This window comes from Narcine bancroftii, chromosome 13, assembly GCF_036971445.1.
Source record: "Narcine bancroftii isolate sNarBan1 chromosome 13, sNarBan1.hap1, whole genome shotgun sequence".
NCBI classification, from domain to species: Eukaryota; Metazoa; Chordata; class Chondrichthyes; order Torpediniformes; family Narcinidae; genus Narcine; species Narcine bancroftii.
In genome coordinates this window covers 72,190,607-72,209,185 of record NC_091481.1, presented here as the reverse complement: position 1 = coordinate 72,209,185, position 18,579 = coordinate 72,190,607, and the positions used below count along the sequence as shown (strand labels likewise).

General features: G+C 41.3%; 1 protein-coding gene across 1 annotated transcript in view; it reads left to right on the top strand.

Annotated features, from left to right (window-relative positions):
- The window catches only part of phf5a (PHD finger protein 5A), a 39,318-nt gene that overhangs the window by 10,615 nt on the left and 10,124 nt on the right, over positions 1-18,579 (top strand). Inside the window, exon 3 of the mRNA XM_069909839.1 lies at positions 16,026-16,192. Coding sequence (XP_069765940.1) covers positions 16,026-16,192 — 167 coding nt within the window. The remainder of the gene's footprint in view (positions 1-16,025; positions 16,193-18,579) is intronic.

Below are 18,579 nucleotides of genomic sequence, written 5' to 3'. Positions count from 1 at the left end.
TGCCAGAACCTGGCTGTGTTACTCCCACTATCAGCAGGGCTAGGTGAAAAAGAGACCCAATTTTCAAACTGATCCTGCAGTAGGAGTAGAGACCATCAGCCTGGTGCCAGCTGATTTGATTGCAGAATTGCCAAAAATGCAAACATTGTCATTCTTGCATCTGGAAGAATGAGATTTAGTATCAGAATAACCAATGCAACATTTAGTATTGGTGGACCAACTCCAAGGTTAGTAGTAAAAACAATGCTGGAGAAACTCAGCAGGTCAAACAGTGTACTTCATGTAGCAAAGATAAAGATACACAACCATAGTTTCTGGCTTGGGCCCTTCATCAAGATTTGAGCAAAATGTAGGCCCAAACATAATGGTAGGGGGAGTGGCAGGGGAAGAGCACTGTTGCACAGGCAGGAGGTAACAGGTGGATCACGGAGAGAGGGCGCAGCAGCAAATGGGGAAGGGGTGAATGGAGAGGGAAGGAGTTGGGGTGCTGGAGGAAAGGAGTTAGAGGGATGGGGAAGAGCAGAAACTGGAGGTCGATGTTAATGCCATCCAGTTGGATTGTGCCCAGATGGCAAATTAGGTGTTGCTCCTCCAATTTACTAGTGGTAAAGATTAGCAGAAGAGGTTAATTTCATGGGATCTGCAATATCAGTACATAGCAATTCACATCGGGTTTTGTCTTGTGCTTGTGTCTGCTCATCAAACAGAAAAGGTCTTTTAGCTGGTAATGACACCTCCTGACCAGCTGTAGCACTGTGACACTAATAAGTTGACTCCAGTTCAAGGGTTTACGTAGGTACCAATTTAAAATGGAGAATATTTGGCAGTGTATGCAGGTATAAAGCTTTTAATTCTGCAGATTGTTTCTGGGTGATGTATATTTTTAAAATATCAGTAGTTGACTTGAATTTCACACTAGAAAAATGGAAAGACAATATCTGCAATTTAATTGTACTGATTTGTATGATTCAAGTCCCCTGTATCTCTCCTCTCTTGAGTCTTCAGACTAATCTGATTACACCCTTGCAAAGTGTTTTGGATGCTTTACTTTACTAAAAGTGCACATGTTTGAATACTTCCACCGTACTTGAAAGTCCTAAATTCTATATAACATTGAATTTGTACTGTAGATGTGATATTTTAATATTGGTTGACACATTTAACAACTGTTTTGATTTTACCAAAACAATCCAAGGACATTCCCAATGTTTACAACACTTCATGAAACTGATGTCAAACTTCTTTCCCGGTTCAAATCAGGCAGTAAAGTGAGTACCCAACTCCTGGACTTACTCTAAAAGATGCAATGGCACCATTAGAGAAGAGCAAGGAAAGTATCCAGTGTTTATCCACCATCAAACACCTCCCCTGCCATCAACATTTACAAAAATATTATCTGGTTTTCATTGCTGTGCAGTTTGAAGGAGTTTTATTTGTCAATTACTTCACAAACACAGGCAAATGGGCCTAGTGTGAGTGGGACATTTTGGTCACCATGAAAAAATTGGGCCCATCACCAAGATTGTTCCTCTTTGAGTTTTAATCAGTTGTGGAAAGCGTAGTACCAGTGCTTAATCTTCAATCCTCGATTGAATTGAAGTCAATAGGTCATGGTTTAAGAATGAGAACCAAGACTATTAATATTTTATTCAGGTAATCATTCCATTGATTCAAATTGTTGTATAATCCCACCATCTTGGCTAATACAATGTGGTAATTCTTTTAATTCCATGAATCCCTTCTTTTGCAAAGGATGATTGATAATCTAGATATTTCCTGTTTGCCAACTTTATGCTGGTACAGTAAAAAACCCCTGTTATCCAAAATTCAAGCAACTGCAAAAAATTGTGGAAAATAAATAGGAAAGCTTAAAATTGGCGCATTGTGCCCTTAGTTCAGCAATCCACACAGCATGCGATCTCAAGCAACTGAAAAATTCACATCTGGCATCTGCCAATCCCCATAGGTGCTGGATACCAGGGGTTTTACTGTATTCTTATATTGTCATATTTAAAGGGACTGCTTGTTTAGACACTTGGCTTATTCTTGAATGAGTGCTAGACTATAGGAAAGGCTGTCTTTTCAGAAGATGGAACATTGAACAGAGGCCCCATTCATCCTTGCAGATTGCTGAGAAAGATCCTTTTGCCCTGTAACACAAGAGTTTTTTTTTTCAGGTCTCCAGGCCCACGATACCACTAAAGGAATGCAGATCTACAGGTCATTTATCTGAAGACTATTTGTGGAACGTTGCTCTGAGCAAATTGCTTGCTCAGATTGCCTATACCGTGCAGCAGTTGAGATTTTAAAAGTAATTTACTGTCTGCATGGTTGTTGTAGCAAATGCTGAGGATAAGAAAGCCCCTATCTGAGTTTGTCTTCCCTTTCACAGCTGCCAGTTCTTCCCCTAACCCCCCCCCCACCCTTCCCTTTTCAAGCATTATCAAAAGCTGGCAACTTGATTTGGCTTTTCTGCATTTGACAATTTAATGGTAAATGTTCCAGCTTCCTTGTTGAATGGAGAGGGAGACAAACATATTTAAATTTGGACCAAGGTGCTCCTTTTGGGTGAAGTGTTGGAAACCACTGAAGCTTAATGAATGCAAACAAAAGTTTATTCAAGCCGGCAATGTTCTTATTTTGCTAAGTTCCATCATGTAATTACTGCACAGAAAACTTGATTCACTGTTTGCTGTGACCAGAGCCAACAGGATTACCATTTCTCTGTAAGGTCCAATTGAAGCTGAGGCTGACGTTGTGGAAATAAACTGGGCTGTCTTTCATGTTTGAAACACAAATCTGTGAGGATTGAACTTGTCCCTGAGTAAATGTTCCTTTTTATAAATAAGCCTCCGCATTGGTTGGCACAGAGTCTGCCTGCCACTGGACTATGTGCACATTAGGAATTCGAGCTATAAGGACAAATCTCCCAGGCAGAGCATACAAGCAAGCTTTTTGTTTCATAGAAAGTAAAAGGAAAGAGCTGACTGTAGTTAGATAACAGGTTAGCATTTCCTCTGCATTCCTTTCATCTTTTATCAGTGTTTTGGCTCCGTCCCATCTTTGGCTGTCAGACCTGTCAAAATACAAATAGCTAAAGTTTTCTGCATGAAAAACTCAAGGTCATTTTTAATTTTGTAAACTGCATGTGATTTTTTTTTCTCCTTTCCCCCCCCCCCCCTCCTTTGTTTTAATATAACCATTCCCCATGTCACTGATGTAGGGAAACTCAAATAACCATATAACAATTACAGAACAGAAACAGGCTAGTTTGGCCCTTCTAAGTATTTTATAATTTAATTTTTTTTTTAATTTGGAGAAATACCACAGTATAGACTTGTGAGCCCGCCCTGCCCAAGCACACCCATCTGACCAATTAAACAACTAACCCCAAGCTTCTTTTGGAATGTGGGAGGAAACTGGAGCACTGGGAGGAAACCCATGCAGACATAGAGAGAACATACAAACTCCTTTCAGGCAGCAGTGGATTTAGACCCGAGTCGCTGGCGTTGTAATATCATTGTCCTAACCAGACTGTTTTCATGCAAATTAGTAAAATGGTATATTTTTAACATTTTATTGAAACATACAGCATGGTAATATGCCTTTCTAGCTAACGACCCCCATACTGCCCAAATACATCCGTGTGTTCAATTAACCCACCAGTCTAGTTCTCTTTGGATCATGGGAAGAAACCTGGAGGAAATCCCCGCAGAACACAGGGAGAATATGCAAACTCCTTACAAACAGCACAGGATTCAAAGCTTGGTCATTACCGCAATAATAGTGTTGCACTAACCAAGCTGCTTTTATGCAAATTAGAAAAATGGTAGATGGTTTTTATGTATACGATGGTGGAGAATTGGTCTGCAGCAACCTTCTGATGGGCACAGGAACAGGTAACCGTCCAATTTCCTCTCTAAGATTAACTTAGAGCAAGGACAGATTTACAAAAGGGAGGTTATCAGTTGCATTCCATCACTACTCCCCTTGTTTACCTGTCCTCCGTTTCACAGATAAATATTATGTGGAGGTGGATGGTTAAATCAGATGAATATTCAAAATAGAATGAAGAAAGTTTAGAAGCACCTACGGGGATGGAGTCGTTTGCCTTCATGAGATTTCATGACCAGAGACAAATCAACAATATTACAGCGTCAGTGACCCAGGTTCTAATCTGGCGCTGTCATTAAGGAGTTGGTACGTTGTCCGCATGTCTGCGTATGGATTTCCTCTGGGTGCATCAGTTTCCTCCCATCCTTCAAACGTATGGGGGTTGTAGGTTAATTTGGGGTATTTCAGCGGCACAGGGCTTGTGGACCTGAAAGGACTGTTACCATACTGTATGTCCACGTTTTAAATTTAAAGTATAGATATACGCATGAATTTCTTGACATCTTCACCTGAATCCTATTTAGCCATCTCAATTTTTTGTTTGTGTAATTTCTCCCTCCAATTTAATCCTCAGTTGAGATGTTAGTCAAATAGCACACTCTCCACGAAATTCCAAGATCTTCAGGCTGTTGAGCATTATCCACAGTTCCCGATGTGACCTTGGCAAAGTCCCAACCTGCTCATTGCCTTATCCTGAAACACTGGGCAAATCAGGGGGTATTGCTCCTCCCTCCAATCTCAGCTGTCGGCTATCATAGTCCAGCTATATTCTTGACAAAGCAGCATGGGTGGAGGTGTGTTCACTCCTTCCAGGAGATCTGTTTCTCCTTTGCTCCTCCAATAAACTGATGACTGCCCTGAAACCTAAACTGACACACATTTATCTCACTCACCCCAACCCCCATTCACCAAAGCAGATTAAAGTCAAGACAATCACAAATCACATAGGCAATGACCATACCAGTGTTGTCATGAAGATACCCTTGCTTGATTTCTGCAACAGTGTGATGGTGTAAAAGGTTGACTGGCATCTGTTGACACTTATTTCTTCCTTGACAAGCTACGACTCATTGTCTGATGGTATGCCAAATGAGGAGGTGTGAACTATTGCTGTTCAGTAACCTTAATCCCACCACTGTCACATAGCACACGATAGATTTTTTCTTTAATATTCTAGATTAAGAATTCTTGTGCCAAAACAGGTCTGTTTGCCCCTGCAGTAACATGGAGCAAAATGTAAGATGTAGGAACAGAAATTGGCCTTTTTAGCCATCAAGTCCTGCCCGCCATTTCATCATGAACTGATCCATTTTCCCACTCAAGCCCCACTGCCAGCCTTCACCCCATAAGCTTTGATGCCCTGGCTAATCAAGAACCTATCATTCTCTGCCATCCAATGGCCCTGGCCTCCACAGCTGCCTATGGCAACAAATTCCACAGATTTACCAACCACTGGTTTAAGAAATTCCTCCAAATTTCTGTTCTAAGCGGATGCCCTCTTGTCTGTACTCTCCCTCCATGGGAAACAACCTTTCTACATCTACTCTGTTTACGCCCTTCAATAATTCGAAATGTTTCAATGAGATTTCCCCCCCCCCCCCCCTTCATTCTCCTAAATTCCAACATGTCTAGGCCAAGAGCTGTCTAACGCACTTCATATAATAATCACAATACTCCAAGTGAGGTCTTATAATAGTAGGTGGATATGCTCACCCTTTTGAGCTTGCAAACCTCTTTTTTTGGATATTAATATTCAATGTGCCTTTCGAAGGGCGACAGTCCAGCTTTTATCTGAGATAACCTGGGGCTTAGCTATGGAAGTAATGTTGGAGAAATTGAGCAGATCAAACAGAGTACTTTGTAAAGCAAAGTACCTTGCATTTTGCTGTGGGGATGGGGGGAAACGTCTGAACATTGTTTGGGTCTGAAGAACCTTGCCTGTTCTCAACAGTGCAACAAGATGATACACTTTGTTCCAGAACTTCAGCTGTCGGTCTGTAGTTTCTCTCTCTCTCTCTCTCTCTCTCTCTCTCTCTCTCTCTCTCTCTCTCTTTCTCTCTTTCTCTCTTTCCTCTTCTCTCTTTCTCTCTCTTCTCTCTTCTCTCTTCTCTCTTCTCTCTTCTCTCTTCTCTCTTCTCTCTTCTCTCTCTTCTCTCTTTCTCTCTTCTCTCTTCTCTCTTCTCTCTTCTCTCTTTCTCTCTTCTCTCTTCTCTCTTCTTCTTCTCTTCTCTCTCTTCTCTCTTCTCTCTCTCTTCTCTCTTCTCTCTTCTCTCTCTCCTCTCTCTCTTCTCTCTCTCTCACACACACACACACGGGAAAACTTTTAGAAAACATCCATCCGGGATGGGATCAATCATCATCTGGGTTAATAGGAAAGCTAGTACAGATTTGCTAAGGGCCAACCATTTTATATTTTGATTGGGTAATGTAGTCGATGCATATCAGTAACTTGTATACTCTAATTCGGCTGATAAGTATTGCAGCTGTACTCCTTAGAGTATTGTGTTCATTTTTGGTCTCCTAATTACAGGAAAGATGTGGATACTATAGAGAGGGTGCAGAGGAATTTTACAAGGATGCTGCCTGGGTTGGAGAGCATGGTTTACGATAGATTGAGTGAGCTTGGTCTTTTCTCCTTGGAGTGACAGAGGATGAAGGGTGACCTGATACAGGTGTATAAGATGATGAGAGGCATTGATTGTGGCCAGAGGCTATTTCCCAGGGCTGAAATGGCCAACGCAAGAGGCTATTGTTTTAAGGTGTTTGGGAGTAAGTGCAGGGAAATGCAAGAGGCAAAAGAGCTCTTCACACAGAGTGGCGAGTGCACAGAATGTGCTGCCGCCAACAGTGGTGGATGCAGATGCATTATGATCTTTTAAGAGACCCACTGAATGGGTACATGGAACTGAGGGAAAATAAAGGGTTATGCATTAAGGAAATTCTAGACAGTTGTTTGAGTAGGTTACATAAAAATATTGAAAAGTAAAGAGAAAGAGTAGGTTATTAAAGTCAGCACCTCTCTGAGGACTGAAGGGCCTGTACTGTGCTGTAGATTTCTATGTGGCATAAAAGTGTAATTGATGGCACAGATAACGCTGATTATTACAGAGTCATGGTGAATGGTTTGTTTTCAGTATAATGGAAGGTGGGAGGCCATTGCTTTATTTTTGCTCTCTTTCAATGGTGGTGCAAGCCACAGGTGTGTGAATAACAGAAAGCTTGGGAGTGTTGTGTAATAGGAGGATGTTGGTTTAAAAAATGGTTCCTAGGATGAAATGTGCATGCTGGAAATCTGAAATGCGCTGCCTGTTAATGTGGTGAAGACAGATTTCACTGGGGTTTGATTAAGAAACACTTACAGGGCAACAGAAACAGGGGTGAAGCTTGTGAGCTGCTTTGTGAGTTGGCCGAAGAGCGACCTTTAATGCTTTTCCATTTTATGAACCCACTACCCCAAATTTCTTCTTCTGTCCAGTGTTGACGCATGTGACCTTGCTCTCCTGTGCCATTAATTTTTCCATTTCAGCTGCTGCACTTTAGTCAATGAAATCGATATTTAAGTTCTATTCGTTGCAATTTTCTCTTTCTTCTTGTTTTGGAGAGCCTGTGTTGCCGTTAATTAAGCAGTTGGTCTAGTCAGCATTTCGATTGTGGTGTTTGCATTTTGAGAATTCTTGTGGTTTTTCATTGGCGCCCAAGCGTTCTTGGTGATGAATGAATGACCTGCCTTGTTTTCCATTGCTTTGTCCAATGTCTTGTGCTGCCCCGTCTCTGCAATGGCCCCTTCTGCAGAAGGATTGGTGTTGTAGTTCTTGTGTGTGGTTAGAGTCCTGTAAAACTTGTTTGTTTAACCCACACATGTCAAACTCAGGCCCGCGGGCCAAATTTGGCCCGTGATATAATTATATTTGGCCCGCAAGATCATATCAAATATGTATTAGAGCTGGCCCGCTGGCCGCCGCGCCAGTATAGCGCATGCACAGCTAATACTACAAATCCCAGGATGCTCTGCAAATGCATTGGCGTCAGCCCGCTAATCGCCCCTACCTCCTCCCTTTACTTTCATTAGCGTCTGCGACCTGTCGCCTAACTCACATGTAATAAACCCCTTACGAAAAATGGCCAAATGAAAGACAGAAAACAGGACCTTTCAAGACAGGTGGGAGGCAAACTCAGAGTTTGATTAACTTGCATCTAAGAAGAGATGCCAAGTATCTGGTTTAGACCCAGGTGCATCAGAGTAAATCACAGTGTAGCAAGCTAAGCTTGGATTAATATTTTCTTTGGTTAACTTTGGACTGTTCATAGTTGAAAGATTGGATTTTCATTGAAGCAAGTTGTTATTTTTTTTGACTTGTTGGCTTGTGAAAAAAAATACATTTAAAAGGAGCTTAAAGGCTATAGAGAAATATTATTTATTGAATATTTAATTTCTCATTTGTTAATGCTTCTTCTGGAAAGAGTTTAACCAAAACTATTATTAAACATTTATTTTAATAAAAAGTTTAACATTACATATGTTGAAAGAAGGTTATTGAAAATTTTCATTAAATGTTTAGTTTGGCCCATGACTTAGTCCAAGTTTTAAATTTTGGTCCTCTGTGAATTTGAGTTTGACACCCCTGATTTCACCCCTCAAATCTTTTTGGGGCATTCACACCAATCTGTGCGGAGCCTTTCACAGATGGGATCTAACCAGGGCTTTTGATTGCTACAGGATAACTTTTCATTTGACTCTCTAGATGTAGATCAGCATTTAATTCATCTAAGCAGAAACACAACGCTGGTGAAACTCAGCAGGTCAAACAGTGTACTTTATATAGCAAAGATAAAAGGACATAACCAACGCTTCAATCTTGAGCCCTTCATCAAGGTATGAGCAACATGTAGACAGGTGCCTGAACAAAATAGTATAGAGAGGGGCAGGGGGGATGAGCATGGTCCGAAAGGCTAGAAAGAGGAAAGGGGAGTGAGAACAGAAACCAGAGGCGTCTATGTTAATGCCTTCCAGTTGGAGAGTGCCCAGATGGAAAATCAAGTGTTGTTTCTCCAATTTATGGATGGTCTTAGTGGGGTAGTACATGAGGCCATGGACAGACATGTGACTATGGGAGGGTGACGCAGGATTGAAGTGGTTGGTCACTGGGAGATCCCCGGTCACTGATGCGGAAAGAGCAAGGTGCTCAACAAAGTGATCTCCCAGTTTGCATCCCGTCTCTCCAATGTAGAGAAGGCCACAAAGGGAGCACCAGTTGCAGTGAATCACTCCCGCGGATACACAAATGAAGGACTATTTGGAGCCCCGAATGGTGGCGTGGGTGCGTGTGGTGCTTCCTGCGGCTACAAGGGAAGGTCCCAAGGGAGCAATTGGTGTGGAGGGATGAGTGCACAAGGGAGTCACAGAAGGCGGAGAGGGGAAGATATGACTGGTAATGGGATCCTGTTGCAGACCAATTTTCTGCTCATGACATTTAAACGATCTATGTACGTAAGCTCTCAAATCCCTCTAGGCCACCTACTGCTTTTAGCCTTTCACCACTTTGCAAATCTTCTGTTTCCTATTTAGTCCAATGTACATGACCTCGCATTGCCTCAGATAAAATCCATTTGGCACGATATTACCTTGTTGCTCAAGCTATTAATATCCCTTTGCAATTTAATGCTCGGCCAATACACATGCAATATGTCCAGACTTTGTCCCATTTGCAAACATGGATGTGTAGGCTTTCTATCTCATCAAAAATCTTTCTGATCTAATTTGTAAAATGTCCCTCCATCCTTAACTCTGGAATCCTAAACTAAGTCAAATTCCTTGACCTCAGGTTTCAGGACAGTGGTTCTCAACCTTTTTTCCACTCAAATACCACCTTAAGTAATCCCTTATCCACAGAGTACCTATTGCATAGGATGCTTATAGATGGTCTGTGGTTGGTATGGAATTATTTAAGGTGGCATGTGAGTGGAGAAGAAAAAAGGGTGAAACCCCTGGTTTAGGGCAATGACTCAGTTCTCAAAATAAGGGAATTTTGAAAATTGTTGGTCCATCACCTAAAATATTCCTGCATACAACTTTTAAGACTCTTGAGGATATAAACAATTCAATCCTGGTGATTTATTACTCCGTAAGGCTGTCATTTTCTACTTTGTTAATTTTTCTTGTACCTGTTTAGCCAGGTCTCCCTCTGATTCGGTATTAAATTTTCTCAGAATGTTGTGCCTGATGTTCTCTTCCTCCAACGTAAAATTGATGCTACATTAAAGATGTAGCATGGTTAGTGTGGCGGTTAGTGCAACGCTGTTACAGCACCACCAACCAAGATCAGGGTTCAAATCCCGCGCTGTCTATCAGGAGTTTGTAAATTCTCCCCATGCCTATGTGGGTTTCCTCCAGGTGCTCTGGTTTCCTCCCACCCTTCAAAATGTACTGGGGTTGCAGGTCAATTGGGTATAATCGGGTGGCACAGGCAGAAAGGCCTGTTACTGTGCTGCATGTCTAAATTTTTTTTAATTAAAAAGAAATGTTAATGCATTTGTGTTACCTGTGTCATATGAGTACCCAAGACTCCATCACAGTCAATTAATTGTTTTCTGAACTGTTATGTAGATGATATGTGGCAACTACTTTGTACTTGGCAATATTCCACACACCTAATGAGATAAATGACAATTTAAATTTTTTTGGTTAAAGGAAGTAAGTTGGCAGCGATTCCAGAACCCCCCCCCAACTTCTTTGAGTAGGACTGTTTGATCTTTGCATTCATTAAACAGGCAAACAGGGCCTCTTGTGCAATCTCTCTATGAAAAGCCTCCCAACAGTTGCATACTCAGGAGGGAGAGGAGAAACTGGCTCATACAAAGCAGTTTTAAAAAAGCAGCTTGTAAATTGTGAATGCACAGAGAGGTGAGAAATGACCAAAGTAGAAATGTGGGGTGAAAAGGTTGTTTTGAAGAAAGGCCCAGGACTGAAATATTGATCACCCTTTTCTTACCATCTTACTCTTGAGTTTCTCCAGCATGTTTTTGTACTGTGCTTGACCCCAGCATCTGCAGACTTTTTCATTCAACTTCAAAAGGAGAACTGGGTTTTGAACTTTGGATGGCTGTAAGCAATGTGACACCAAGGCAGGACAGAACATGTTGCTGGGCGTCATGATCGGTGTAGTAGTTAGCCCAACACTACTGCAGTACCAATGGCCCAGGTTCAAATCCAATGCTGTCTGTAAAGAGTTCATACACTCTCCCTGTGTCCACATGCGTTTCCTCTGAGTGCTCTGGTTTCTTCCCATATCCCAAAGTCGTACTGGGTTAGTAAGTTGATTGATCACGTAGGTGTATTTGGTCATCACAGGTTGGTTACCATGCTGTGCTGTATCTCTTAATTAAACAATTAAAATTTATATTCCAATCAAGGTGTTGTGCAAGACTGTGTCCTTTGGAGTTCATTCTGTGATACTTGAAGACCAAGTACCTCTTCAGTCGAATGGTTCTTGTTGATTTTAAATGCAATATTAGAATAAAAGGAGTAAAGACTGCAGATACCGTGGTTGAAGAAAAAAACTCAATGCTGGAGAAACGCAGCAGGTCAAATAGTGTACTTTATAAAGCAAAGGTAAACATGTATAATCAATATTTCAGCCTGAGAAAGGATTTGTTCTGCACTTGGCTCCTTTCACTTTGTACAGGACATACATATCCTTTCTCAGGAGCCTGCGTGCATTTTGCTCATATCTTAATGAAGGACTTGAGCCCAAAACCTTAACTATGTAGCTTTATCTTTGCTATATAAAGTACACAGTTTGATCTCTTGCATTTCTCCAGCGTTTGTATTTAATTAGAATGAAAACATGGTCCATCACTGTTTTTCTGTAGATGTAGATGAGTTCTGAAGTGTTGTGTTTGTACAAGAGCAGCAGTGATGAGAAGAGCAAAGCTGTGGCCAGGAGTAGAACTCCTTGGAATGCAGTAATGGAAAATTCCACTCCTCTTCAATGGGGAACTGATGTGCTTTTTAATCAAATTTTCAAACCTGCTGCCCGGCTGTTTTGCAGAGCATTGGAAAAAATTTTATGACAAAATATGATTTCTGTTAACCCTTTGGGACTCCATGTCCCTGTTTTCAGGGACTACCAACAAGCACATAGACTCCATGTTACCTTTTACCGCAACTGGTTGTGTACCCAACCACCAGCTGGTTCATTCTGATGTTTAATCTTTCATACTATAGTTTACCCATGGATGCAGTCAGCACTCAATTGGTCAGAGTCAAAAGGGTTAATGTCTTTATATTTTCCAAGGAAATGGGATCAGCAGGTGATTTGTTGCAATTTCAGATACAAATGTTTTAGCTTGATTTTGCTTCCATACTTTTTATCCATTCTGGCATGAAAACAGTGTCTTGCCTGGTAGCACAGATTGGGAATTACCGGCATCCTTTTACTATCATCTATTTGTCCAAGGTTTAAATCTGAGGCAGAAAGACCAGTTTTTTAGATATAAAGCCAAGGTTAGCACAGTAGTTCACTGCTGAGAATGCTGCACTAAAAACTTTCTCTCTGGCCCTCAGATGACATTCTTGCTGTTGATCAGCAAGGTCATTGTCAAGGTTCAAGCTTCATCCCAGAGATTTGAGCATAAAAATCTGGATCATCGCTTGAAGATTATATTAAGGGGGTTGTTTCGTGCTATTACAAAAACGTGGAATCTTACAGCCTTCAAATGGACTGTCCTGATTTCCATATTAGATGGGTTACTATTTAATTAATTATGAAGCATTTTGGTTTGTTCTGAAATGAAGCTCTTAATTTTCTCTTAAATAATATGACCAAAAAATATAGTTAGGTAATTTATCTTGTTTGCCTTTTTTGGGATTTTGATTTAAATTTAGATGGTCAGCATGGTAACATGCCCTTCTGGCCCACGAGCCTGTGACACCCCCCCAAATACACCAATTAACCTACAGCCTCTACATTTCGGAGGACCTGAGGAAACTCACACAGACACAGGGAGAACATACAAGCCCCTTGCAGCCAGCGCCAGATTCAAACCCAGGTGCTGACGCTGGAATCGTGTTTGCGCTAACCGTGCAGCCCGTTTGATTGGACATTTGTTCCCTTGTCTTTTTCTGTAGAACATCGACTACATTTCAAGGACAATTGATTGATTATGAATAAATGTGTGAGATGTGCGATTTAAATGCTGGTTCTTGTTCATGCATTGACATGTCTGCTCTTGCATGGATGTGCAGGATTCACACAGCCCAAAGCTAAGGCCTGCACTAGATGTCCAGTCAAGCTGGTTAGAGATGGAATGCAAACCTGGTAAACTGTCTTTATAATTGTCACACCACACCCAATCACTATCTGTTTTTCTCCCTGCATCAGAACTACTGTAGGTAGAAGGTTTAAGATACTCAAATCAGAATGGTGCTAAGGTTGCAGAGATTTGCAAGTGTTGACTAAGTGAAATTGTGTTTTAAATTGAGGATGGTTTTTTTTGTAAAACAAAAGTCTGTAAGGAGGTTATATTTAAGCTCTGAGGAAAATTGAGAGCCCCTGATTTGTATTTTGGAGTTGCATTCTAAGTTGTTACAGTTAATAATGTGCCTCTTGAATGGCTGTGGCAGTTCAATAAAGACTTTCAAAGGGATATGTACTTGAAGAGAGAGGGAGAAGACAACTGAAAAGGGGTACCAAAATGGAAACATTTGGAGTTTCGTAACACTTTTGTTTGGGTTGATGCCCTCTAGTTTTAAACTTTTTTTCAGTACTAAGCAGTCATGAACTGTTCAATGAACCTGGAGACCATTCACTCTTATTTAATAATATAGATCATTCCGGCAGTCCAAAATAAAATAATGTTTATTTTCTTTGTCTTCTCACATTGACTATGTATGCACCCCAGCTAAAAAGTGCTTTGACACATCATCAACTTGTGAATCAGAATTTATTATCATGAACATGTTACAAAATTTGTTTTGCAGCAGCTATAAATTACATTTCAAAAAGAGTGCAAAGAAGGGAATGTGAGGTAGTGTCTGTGGGTCACTGTCCATTCAGAAATCTGATGGGGGAGGGGAAGAAGTTATCCTTGTGCTGCAGAGTGCTCGTCTTCAGGCTCCTGTACTTCCTTCCTGATGGCAGCAGAGTGAAGCGGGCACGGCCTGGGTGGTGAGGGTCCTTGAGGATAGAGACACCACCCCTTGTAGATGTCCTAATTGTAGTGAAAACTCATGCCATGATGGTGCTGGCTGAGTTGACAACTCTCTGTAGATTCTTCCTGTCCTGTGCATTGGCTCCTCCCACCAGGCAGTGATGCAACCAGTCAGAATGCTCTCCGTGATCTATCTGTAGAAATTTGCAAGGGTCTTTGGCGTCATATCAAATCTCCTCGCGCTCCTCATGAAGTTTAGTGACTGGTGAGCCTTTTTCATGATTGCATTGACGTGGAGGTCCCAGGACAGATCATCGGAGATTTGGTGGTGGAGGCTGAAACATCAGGGGCATTTAAGGGACTCTTAGACAGGCACATGGATGAAACGAAAATAGAGGGTTACGGTGCAGGGAGGATTTTGAGTATTTTTAATAGAGGAATATATAGGTCGGCACAACATTGAGGTCCGAAGGGCTAGTACTGTGCTGTAATGTTCAACGTTCACTTTATCTTCAGTCAAAATTGACATTTGGAATTGGGCCTCTGTTCTGCTCCACTGTGCATTTAACAAATTGAAATATAAATCATTACAAGATAGAGCAACATCCTCTGGTGTGCTACAGGAAAATGCAAGGATTGTTTATTTTTCCTCTTGCTATGGAAAATTGCTCCGGCTTCCTTGCGAGGTGTTGTAATGGCACCTAGTCAACAACCATCACTTCATGTGACATTTGAATTTTGCTCTCGAATCACACTGTACGTAATTTTTAAAAAAATCTTTAATGATGTAATTTTATATTATGGTTGTGATTTTTTTTAAAGTTTGGTGAGTTATCTAATTTGTCGCTAATATTATGTATTCCATAAATGTTTTGTATATGCATGTTTATTTGTGAAAAATCAATAAAAATATTGGTGCAAATTGCTACTACATTTTTTTTTAATTAGTGCAAAAGAAGAGGAAGTGAGGCAGTGTCTGTGGTTTATTGTCCATTCCTTTCTTTCTTTGGCTTGGCTTCGCGGATGAAGATTTATGGAGGGGGTAAAAAGTCCACGTCAGCTGCAGGCTCGTTTGTGGCTGACAAGTCCGATGCGGGACAGGCAGACACGATTGCAGCGGTTGCAAGGGAAAATTGGTTGGTTGGGGTTGGGTGTTGGGTTTTTCCTCCTTTGCCTTTTGTCAGTGAGGTGGGCTCTGCGGTCTTCTTCAAAGGAGGTTGCTGCCCGCCAAACTGTGAGGCGCCAAGATGCACGGTTTGAGGCGTTATCAGCCCACTGGCGGTGGTCAATGTGGCAGGCACCAAGAGATTTCTTTAGGCAGTCCTTGTACCTTTTCTTTGGTGCACCTCTGTCACGGTGGCCAGTGGAGAGCTCGCCATATAATACGATCTTGGGAAGGCGATGGTCCTCCATTCTGGAGACGTGACCCATCCAGCGCAGCTGGATCTTCATTTCCATTCAGAATGGATTTCCATTCAGAAATCTTGAAAATGACAGAGGGGAAGAAGCTGTTTTTGTACAGTTGGGTCTTCTGGCTTCTGTACCTCCTTCCTGATGGTAGTAAAGAGGGCATGGCCTGGGTGGTGAGGGTCCTTGAAGGACGGAGGCTGCTTTCTTAAGACACCAGCTCGGGCAGATGTCTGAAGACCCATGGACGCTGTCTGATCCACTGAGTCCCTCCAGCTTCTCCTTGTTTGCCAAAAGTAAATGGTGGTTTCCCAACATAATTAACCCTTCTTTCCCCAACCTCTTCAAAATAATGCCAGTAAAGCAAGATAACTAATGGTTGAATTCATTGCCTGTTGTGCACTGTGTATTGGCTCAGATGTTCCAATAGCTGTGTATTAATTAATAGTCACCCTGACTTTCTGTCCACAGTATCCATACATTTTGCCCATCATCACAAGTTGATGGGTCTTAAAAGCTAATCCATTGTCTATGAAACTTTTTGAAATGTCCTGTCTTTATTGCCTTTTCCTCAGGTGATGGTAAATGTGTGATCTGCGACTCCTACGTCAGGCCTTGCACGCTAGTGCGGATCTGTGACGAGTGCAACTATGGGTCCTACCAGGGCCGGTGTGTGATCTGTGGCGGCCCTGGAGTCTCTGACGCCTACTACTGCAAGGAGTGCACAATCCAGGAAAAGGATGTAAGTATGCAGAGAACTTCCTTTGGAACATAACGTGATCTAATTCCTCAGTAGCAACTGGAATGGACTGAGCTGTTGAGGCATGCAGATACCAACAATAATCGTTGTTGGTTTCCAACTTCAAATGAGGTTGATCTTGGGATCCGATTCATGTGCCTTCAAACCTTGAATCATTGTTTTGAAAGCTTTCTCAGAATCTGAATTTATTGTCATGAACCATTCATGAAATTTGTTGTTTTGCAACAGCGTCACCGTGCAAACATTTGTTTAAACAATCTTACAAAATTAAATAAAAATAGTACAAGAAAACGACAAAGTCAGGTAGTGTCTGTGTTTCATTGTTCATTCAGAAATCTGATGGCAGCCAGGAAGATGCTGTCCTTGTGCTACTGGGTGCTCATCTTCAGGCTCCTGTGCCTCCTTCCTGATAGCAGAGTGAAGAGGGCATGGCCTGGGTGGTGGGGGTCTGAGGATGGGGGCTGCTTTCTTAAGATACCGCCTCTTGTAGATGTCCTTGAAGGAGTGAAGTCTGGTGCCCATGATGTTACAGGCTGAGTTAGTGACCCTCTGGAGTTTTTTTATTGTCTTGACTGTTGGCACCTCTGTACCAGACAATGATTCAACCAGCCAGAATGCTCTGAAATTGTATGCAGTGATGTGGTTATAAAATCACAAACCAAGCCAGAGCTTCCTTTCCACAGAATCCCACTTTAGAGGGTATTGGCAGCTTACCCCCATCTTTCTTACCATTTCCTGCACGTTCACTTTCCAGCAGAATTTGGCACCAATTATCCTGTTTTAGAATTTCTTGATATACTTGATTCATTTCTTCACGTGGTTATTTTCATGGTGGATTAATATCTTCACAGTGATTTATTGAATTTAAGATCAGCCTCAATGGCTGGGATTAAGAATGATTAGGAACAAGATTTGAACATAACATTTTCAGATGAAGATTTGTACTCTACTCTCAGCTTGATTAATGATTCTTCATTTTGTGCAAGACACTGCTTATTGCAATTTAAGGTGGTACATAGAACACATACATCCAAACTTAAATTATTTCATTTTTATGCAGATATTGATCCATTATATGAGAAGTGTAAAATGTTTGAAGTTTCATTGATCCATACGTTTTAGGAGTGCCCACATTTAGAGAGATTTTGGAAAGACATTTTTCAAACTTTATCAATGATTTTTAAGATCAAAATAGAACCGTCCATTGTTACGAGCCCAGAGGACCCCAAAATCCAGCAGCAATAGATATTCACCAAGACAAATGGTTACTTAAACAATAGTTGCTTTTAATTATCTTTAAGCATGAAAACAGAATCACACTCTAACTTATTGCTGTTGACTTAACTAACCTAACTTAACACCCTTCTAATTCTAAGCGCACGTGTATGTCCAGAAAGGTTCTTTGATTCACTGTCCAATCTCACTTCTCATTTCTCCAGGTTCACTGGTTACCGCTCAGGAAGATTGTTGTCGGTTTTCAGAGAGATTTGTTGTATGCTGGATACCCACAACTGATTCCTTTTTTTAATCAGCCACTTCAGTGACTTACCGAAGAAACTTTCCCCCTCAGGGTTCTCCAGATGATAACCTCTTTCAGGTTACCACAGAATTCCTTTTTGTTTTTCTTATTGCAAGTGAAACATTAGACAGCCAGTCCTCTCCTCTTGCATGAACCACAAGTGCTTTGACCAGGCTGAACTAAGCACTCACAACCCATCTTCCAAATGGGGTTTTCCACAAGCTTGCCAGCTTGTACTGTTCCAGTCCCAATTGCTGCTGCTAAACTGTAGAACTGATTTTTCTCTCTGAGAGAAAGCTTGTTTTACTCTCTCTATTTGCAAAAACTACATGACCCTCTTAGAACAGCAAGTTCCCCTCCAGACAATCTGCGGCTCCGACAAGTTATTTCATCTGTTGCCTTTTTGTAAACAAGAATCCATTAGTGAAGTCTCTTGGGCACTCTCCAAAGCGTTTACAAAGGCTCGGCGCCAGCCTGTCGAGCATGAGCAGAGCTCCAGTATTTTAAATAAGATCTGTTTTAAAATGTTTGTATGTGATCTACACTTAAAAAAAAACCTGCCCCAATTTATCTCCCAAAAACATATCTATGTTCTGTCACACCTTGTTTAGTTTTTCACGCGAGCCAAATATACTTCTGTCTGCATCTCGGGAGAAAGTTTTACCCTCTACCATGCTGATAGCCAGACAAACAATTTTATTGAAATGGAAAGATGACTCTTTATCTACCCATACATAGCGATTATATGATGTAATGTCCTATTTAAGCTTAGAGAAAATTAGATACAGCATTAAAGATAGAAAGTTTCCATTTGTAAAGATGTGTGGCCCATTCATAAATTATGGTTATG